We start from the raw sequence: 8,172 nt of genomic DNA, 5'->3' as shown, positions 1-8,172 counted from the left end.
TTTCACACTTGGGAGGATACAATGAGTAGCCAGCTACATCTCAAGCCTCCAGAATCTTTGTGTCTGGCCTGTGGAAAGCACGAACATGGAGGCCTCCATCAATATGAAGGGTGATCATTGTCCTGTAATTCACAGCTTTCTTATCGTCGCTCAGCTTAAAAACAAAACAACCGGACAGAATGGCTGAGAGGATCTTCATCTGCCTATAAGCAAACTCCTTTCCCAAACAAATTCTCGGGCCTGCCTGTTAACCAACAGAAACTGATTTTAGCTTTCTTCATGAGCATGAACTTAGTAATATTGCTCATATCCCTTTTTGGACATGGATAGGAGTTGCTAAACTTGAAAAAGGTCTTTTCCTTGATACATTTTCCATGGAGAAATGTTGAACAGAAGAGTGAACTTATATGGGGTGAAGGTGAGTTTGAAGCATGAAATAATGGAATGTAAAATCTAACCTGAAATGCAGTGAATTTGAAAGGGCTTTCTGGGCAAAAAAGGCCCTTCTCATTAAGCCATCTCTCTGGTCGGAATTCCTCTGCATCATCGCCCCATACGAATCTCATCCTGCCCATTGCATATGGTTGGTAAGACACCAGATCTCCTTTCTTCACACTGAACCCATCTGGCAGCGTGTCATCTGAAAAGCAAATCTTTGCATCCTGCAAACCCAGAGTTAGAAAATTTGAGATTTCAGAACTGTTTGGCACAAAATATAATGCAGAAGATGAAAATTTGCTAGGAAGATGTCAAAAAAGGAGAAGAGCAACGTATCAATGCTTTAGAATCATTTCCCAGATATATATATATCAAATAGTTTGATATAGTTGTCCTATGCCTTTCTTGATGAAAAACCAATTATTGTTGGGAGTTAATTCAAAACCAGGAAAGCTTCAAATCTATGTATATGTATGTGCGAATGACTACAAAATCACAATGCTCATTACCACAGGAACTGCAGGATAGAGTCGTAGAGTCTCAGTTATAGCAGCATGGAGATACTGCATCTTCTCCAGAGCTTCTTCAGTAACACTGGCTGCAAACTCGGCATAGTTTGTGGCCTCTTTCAGGTTGATCGCTTCCCTCACTTCTTGTGCCACCTTTTCCTGAATGGTGGGATGCTTGCAAAGCATGTAAATGAACCAGGAAAGAGCAGTTGCTGTCGTGTCTCTTCCAGCAGTTATAAAATTGAGGATTATATCCCGTAAGTATTTTGGATCAATCTCTATGTCCTTCAACTGCAGAAACCTTGATAAAATATCTTCTTTCTTCATCTGCCATAACACATAATGAAAAAGTGAGATTAATTATGCTCCATATTTTGATGAAAAATACAATTACTAGGTGATTCACTCACTGAAGAATCATTTTGTGAATTCTTCATTAGTTCAGTCTTGCTGTGGATTAGCTTGTACACAAAGTCATCAACCACTTTGATACTCCTCTTTAACGTGGCTTCTGAACCGATATTCAGACTTTTCTTGATTGTCCAGAAGATATCAACATACCGATAAAGGGTCATGGCACTCGCATCATCAACTGCGCTGCCAAACTTGGTGCCTTCTTCATTTGATCCGCACATGCTGTCTAGCTCTACCCCTAATGCAACTTTGGATATCGAATCTAAGGTTGCTTTCGTAAAAAGACCCTGCATAGAATCTTTGTATTAATCAAGAGACAAGAGGATTGTTCTTTATGTGAATTCGGCATCATGTAAATAACCTTACTTGAATATCCATTGTCTGGTTGGAGCTTGCAGCTTCAGACACTACTATAGCTAGTTTTGCCCCATTTTTTCGGAAAACTACACTGCTGGAGTCCCTCAATACCTTTGTAGAGAATTCATAGCTCGATACCTTTCTCTGTTGCCGCCATTTCTCATCGTCAACTGTGAAAATTCCATCACCAAGTAGATCCCTCAGAATGTTATAGTTATAGGAGCCCTGCACAAAGTTTTCAAAGAACCAAAATTTTGAGCTCCAACCTCAGGTTTTGAACTCCATTCCCGATTCAAAAATAAATAAATTAACAAACAAAACCTCCAAATTTGGGGTTCAAAGGATAAACCATGAAATTAATCATAGTGGAAGATCCGCAGTGGCTGGAAAATCATAGGCACTTTCACAACAAGTCCATTTTTTCCCAAGGCAAATCAAGATGAAATAGAAAAATCCAAAAATTAGTTGGCACTTGATGTAAGAATTGAGCTTTGGCATGAATTGATTATCGTTTCCCCGGTTTTATCCTATGCTGGATGGGTGGAAGATAACTTGAAATTCCCTCCTTTTCCTTTTCCTGATAATTTCCAAAGTTTGATCAAAATCACTCTCCATAGTTCTTTCCCCTGTCTATCTATAAATAGGCGCACACACACACACACACAAAAAAAAAAAAAACCAAAGAAAGAACCCTCTTGAAGTCAACTTAGTTCTTTATTTCTTATTTCTTATTTCTTCAGTCCATTAAAACCCATACAGCCAAAACCATGATATTCCTGCAAATTTCTTCAAGAAACAAGTAATAATAAGAAATGAGTTTTGATTGAGAACCTTTACCTTGCCATAATTCTCGAAGTTTGTCTTGAGTATATACTCGACATTAGCTGGGTCAGCAGTGAAAATCTCATTCCTAAAGGGGCTGAGCAGCCTGTAAGTCCTGTGCTTCCCAGCAAGATCAGTCATGTAGTGGTGCAACCTGTTGAAGTTGAAGAGCGGGTTGAAGATTGTACCGCCAATAGGGTGATACCTCCTCTTCTTTTCTGTTGATTTTCCCACTAAGATTTTCATGAGAAAAGCAAGGGTTAGAGCAGAAATTGCGAAAACCAGGTACATGGGGTTGCAGAAAAAGTCTATGGACACCATCTTGGACGTTGATGAAAGAAGGAGCTTCAAGATATACATGGGTAGAAAAATGGATTGCTTTTGGATCTTGGAAGAGTGGCCGTGTGTTATTTGAACTTCTTTTTGTTCTTATATTATTATATATCCATGAGACTGAATCCATGATCAGACAATTCATTGATTTGAATGAAGTTTTTCTTTTGCAATTTTCCTTCTACTCCTCAAAGAGAATAAAAAAACCTTGAGATATAAATTATTTTCTAAGCATTCAAACTATATATGTTTTTTTTATTTATAAATATTATACTATATCAAAAGGTATCTTATCAAAGTTTGACATTGTGGGGATTCTCATATTTCTAGGCATATTAATTTTTATATTCAATTTTTTTCTAAGTATATTGTTATTATATTTTTAAGCATCTTTGAAGTCTACTCTTCCATGGAGATTACGGTTAGAGAACTCTTAATATATTAAAACCCACACCAAATCATGAAAATATACATTTCCCTTTTCTTCTTCATTTATCATCGATATTTTCATAATTTACCGATATTTCGATCATATTGTTGATAAAAAGCTTCCATTTCATTTAAAACTTTGAAATTGATATGAGATCGATTGCCAATAAAACTGTGTTATTCTTAGTTTGAGAAGATGTCTCATATATATTAGTTTATAAAATAAAATTTATAAATAAAATAAGATTTATTAATATATATTATAAATTAATTAAAATAAAATTATTATAAATAAGTTAAATTTAATTATAACAATTAAATACAAAAAATATAATTTATAAATAAAATGATTAACATTTTTAAATAAGAAATACTTTTATATATATAAAGATTTCTTATATAATCTTTAATATATAAAAAATGTATTATATCCTTCAATATATATCAATTTTTATTAAAATAATTACAATATATATATATATATATATATATATATTATTTTTGAGTTTTTTCTAATATTTTTATAAAAAAAATTATTTAATAATTTCTTTTTATATATCTATAAAATATAAATACCTAATTAGTTTCCACGGAGCACACGATCAAATATATGAGAGTAGGACCAACATTGAATGCATGAGTGAGTCTTTTCAAGTATTACAAGTCCCCAACTAAGCCTACGAGAAGGTTGGCCCACCTTTCTAGACAACTATAGAGTTCCTTGCCCCATAAAGGTATGTAGAAATGTATAGTTTTGGGTCAAAATGCCCAGGTATTAAAAAAATTATTATATCAAACCACTTTATGAAAGTTCAAAGTAGCCTCTTCGGTATATCGTAGGAGTATTTCATAAAAATATGTATATTTTTAAAATTTTAATGAAAGTCTTAATTAGTAACTGAGACTTTATTTTTGAACTAAAGTTACATTCGCCAATTGAGGCTTTAATTTTTAAACTAAAACCACACTTGTCAATTGAGATTTATTTTTTTAACTGAAACCTCAATTGGCAATTGAGGCTTCATTTTGAACTAAAATCTCAATTACCAACCGAGACTTTAGTTAATTTTTTTTATTTTAAATTTAATTAAAAACTACTAAATTACAATTTATTATTGAAATTAAAAATCTATGCTTTAGTAATAAATTATTCATACTTAAGCTTAAGAATGTAGTATTACTTCAACAAATATAAATTGATAAATAAAAGATATTATAAATAAATATTCTATTTATTAATAAATTAATAATTTTAAAATACTAAATTTATGTAACATATAAATAAGATATAAAATTGTATAATTTATTAATTTAAGATATTTAATTTGTTATTTTTTAAGATATTAATTTATTTGTATATGACAAATTTATCTTTATCGAAATAATAGTCTACTCCTAAGTCGTAGTTGTCAACTGAGGCTTCAGTTAATTTTTTTTTTTTTTTACTTTCAAATTTAATTAAAAACTATTAAATTATAACTTATTATTTAAATTAAAAATATATACTTTAATAATAAATTATTTATATTTAAACTTAAAAATCTAGTATTACTTCAATAAACATAAATTGATAAATATAATACAATAAATGAATATTTTATTTATCAATAATTAATAATCTTAAAATAATAAAATTATATGACATACAAATAAGATATAAAATTTTATAATATGTTAATTTAAGATATTTAATTTTTTGTTTTTTAAGATATTAATTTATTTGTATTATGACAAATTTATCTTTATTGAAATAATGGTACACTCTTAAGTTTCTATATATTGATTTTTTTGACAAAATTAGTTAATGAAATTAGTTAGAAAAAGTCTACTATAAAATGTAATTTTTAGTAGTTTCATCAAAGTCACAAAAAATACACACTAAACATTTATATGTTGAAAAATTATATATATATATATATATATAACCTCACATGTCTCCACAAGAAGAGAACTTATGGATAAATTTGACATAATACAAATAAATTAGTATCTTAAAAAAAACAATAAATTAAATATCTTAAATTAATAAATTATACAATTTTATATCTTATTTATATGTTATATAAATTTATTATTTTAATATTATTAATTTATTAATAAATAAAATATTAATTTTTAATATCTTCTATCTATCAATTTATGTTTGTTGAAGTAATACTAGATTCTTAAGTTTAACTATAAATAATTTATTATTAAAATATATATCTTTTAGTTCAATAATAAACTATAATTTAATAGTTTTTAATTAAATTTTAAAGTAAAAAAAAAAAAAAAAAAACTGAAGTCTCATTGGCAATTGATGCTTTAGTTCAAAAACTGAAGCCTTTGGTAGCTGCGACTTCGGATAAAAAATGAAGACTCAGTTGCTAATTAAGGCTTTAACTAAAATTTTGAAAAAAAAATATTTATTTCTATGACATGACTCCTACGTGACACAAAAGAGGCTAATTTGAACATAAGTTTCATAAAGTGGTTAGATCTATATTTTTTTTTGTATACATGAGTCATTTGGACACAAAACTCCATCATTCAAAGGCTTTGTTGCTACGTTAAAATGCCATGTTTTTATCTTTTCTTTTTCTTTCGACCTTATTATTTCTTCTAATGTTTTTTCAAACTTACATTTTGTTTTTTTTTTTTGGCTTTCAAAATCTTTTGATTTTATTTAATGGTAAAAAAATGTCAAATGGCATGTGGAGAGAAAAAAAATGAAGATTATAATCATATTCTTTTGAAAGTATAACGTACGTGAAGTAAACATGCTCTTGGTTTAAATTTAAAGAGTCGAATCCATCGAAAGGAGGGCAAAGAGTTGGGTGGGCCAAAGAATGGCCCCGACATTTTGACTAATGCAAATAGAACCAATGACACCAATCATACGTAACACAAATCCACCACAAATTTGAATTAATTTTTGCTACTAGGGTACCTTCCACATTTAAACTTCTAGATTAAATTTTTCAACACCCAATGGATAACAGGTGTTATGACTTATCAGACAAATTATTAACAACTTGACCAAAGCTCTTGACCATTCTGACTTACCATCACTGGTTTCTCTCGACCCTTTTCAGATGATTCTTTCATTATGGACTAGAGCTATGAGAAAAATGGGGGAGAGTAAGAGTGAAAGAGACATGTAAAAAATGTCCAAGAAGAGCCTGGGTTGATTTTCAGATCAATTTTGACTTAGGGAGTAAGTTAGTTCTAGGGTGGACACAATGGAAAAAGGCCATGAAATCCTAGTGCGGAAGTGAGTTAGTTTTAGGCATATTTTTGCAGTAGTTTGGAAGGCTGGACCGCTAATCGTCCTTGGACTCACCTAATTCTTAACCACTGCTCGCTTCTGCGCTTTCCCCATCTAAATGATGCTACTGATAAAAGTGACCAAACGCACCATCCCAAGTGAAAAAAAGAACCAAAGATCCAGACATTATTTAATACTCGCCCTCTGGCATCATACTATGCATTATCTTAGTGTTGTTGAAACTTGAAAGCTACCCAACGGGAGCGCTGGAACCTTAATGCAGCTTTGCTGGACTAGTGTTTATGATAATCAACAAGCATTCAAGGATCCATTGCATGTTCCAAATGGGCCTATTACTAAAGCAAGATCCAAGAAGATCAAAGAAGCACTTAATGGGCTAATTCAAGAGATTTGGGATGATTCTAACACAGGACATTCCAAGCTTGGCCCAAAGGAAGATGAAGGTGTAATAAATTTAATTCAAGCTATTGAGGGCTAATCTGGCTTGATTGGGCGTGATTTATGGTGTGGATTAATGACTGATTGACTTTCCAACTTCATATAAGTTATTTTCTATTCTAAAGCTTCTAATTCTAGGCCAAATCTGCCTTAATTTTAGGCTTTTATTATTTAGAACATTTTTTAGCTATTTTCCTATTTTGGATATGCTAATTTCATACCAAATCAACCTTTATTTAGGGTTTTAATATTTAGTACTTTTTTTTTAGCTATTTTCCTATTTTGGATCTGCTAATTTCAGACCAAATCCACTTTTATTTAGGGTTTTAATATTTAGTAAGTTTTTTTCATGACATATAAATAGCATGCACTCATTGTAATAGGGGATAATTTTTTTTGAATAAAACAATTAGAAAATGTGAGGCTTTGCTCTTCTTTTGGTTCTTCAAGAACTGTGAACTTATCAGGGATTCTTCTTTATGACGTTCAACTTTATACCTTCGGTTCATGATTCCATTGTAATCATTGGGTCAAGGTTTGTTACTTATACTTTTGGTTTGCGTTTCACTTATAAACGTTGAGTCAGGGTTCTATCAAAAATTTGTATTTTAGCTTTCTTGGGCAATTATTCAAATACTGTTTGTTGGGTCTCAAAGCGTGTCGATTGAGGTTCGCATCATTTGGTATCAGAGCACAGGTTCTAAAATCAGTTTTCTATCCTTTTATCTTTTGTTTCTTGTTATCATCATATCTTGTTCCTTTTGTGTTCTTTATTCCTCGTTCTTTTTTTATTTTATTTTTTATGTGCACTAGGTTAAAATCGTGCACCAAGCTCCAAAAATAAATAAATAAATAAATAAAGAAAAAAAAGACTTAGGAAAATAAATAGAAAACAGAAAAAAAGAAAAATTGTGTGTAGTTTCAATTCTCTCAAATCAAAATATTATTTTCTTTTGTCCTCTTCCTTTGATTTAGTGTTTCTATCATATTTTCTTGCCATTGGTATTAGTTTGAATACTACAAGTTGAATATCTTGATCAAGTTTATTAGTTTAAGCAGAACTGAAAAGAGGAAGCTACGAGTGGAAAAAGGCAAGAAAGTGTGAGACTAATATCGGGGAAAAGCCAATTTAAGAGTGAAACGCGAGTGTGAGTGCAAACACCT

At 30.7% G+C, this 8,172-nt stretch overlaps 1 protein-coding gene across 1 annotated transcript; it reads right to left on the bottom strand.

Moving 5' to 3' along the window:
• On the bottom strand, positions 1-2,933 carry LOC117932178 (cytochrome P450 704C1-like). The gene is made up of 6 exons (XM_034853283.1): positions 2,556-2,933; positions 1,728-1,943; positions 1,358-1,648; positions 948-1,274; positions 459-662; positions 1-244 (listed from the first exon to the last, which is right to left on the bottom strand). The coding sequence occupies exons 1-6, from the start codon at positions 2,898-2,900 to the stop codon at positions 41-43; spliced, it is 1,587 nt and encodes a 528-aa protein (XP_034709174.1). The 5' UTR covers positions 2,901-2,933; the 3' UTR covers positions 1-40.
• Positions 2,934-8,172: the final 5,239 nt, after the last annotated feature.

Source organism: Vitis riparia, chromosome 15 (genome assembly GCF_004353265.1).
Source record: "Vitis riparia cultivar Riparia Gloire de Montpellier isolate 1030 chromosome 15, EGFV_Vit.rip_1.0, whole genome shotgun sequence".
NCBI classification, from domain to species: Eukaryota; Viridiplantae; Streptophyta; class Magnoliopsida; order Vitales; family Vitaceae; genus Vitis; species Vitis riparia.
Note: the sequence above shows the minus strand (reverse complement) of the source record. Positions and strands in the feature narration are given on the sequence as shown.

What these genes read in the sequence shown, in the direction of transcription:
- LOC117932178 (XM_034853283.1), bottom strand. Translation starts at nt 2,900, where the DNA reads ATGTATATCTTGAAGCTCCTTCTTTCATCAACGTCCAAGATGGTGTCC. An exon ending in ACTTCGAGAATTATGGCAAG is followed by an intron (nt 1,944 to 2,555) that starts GTAAAGGTTCTC and finishes AACTTTGTGCAG; the next exon opens with GGCTCCTATAACTATAACAT. An exon ending in ATTCACAAAATGATTCTTCA is followed by an intron (nt 1,275 to 1,357) that starts GTGAGTGAATCA and finishes GTGTTATGGCAG; the next exon opens with ATGAAGAAAGAAGATATTTT.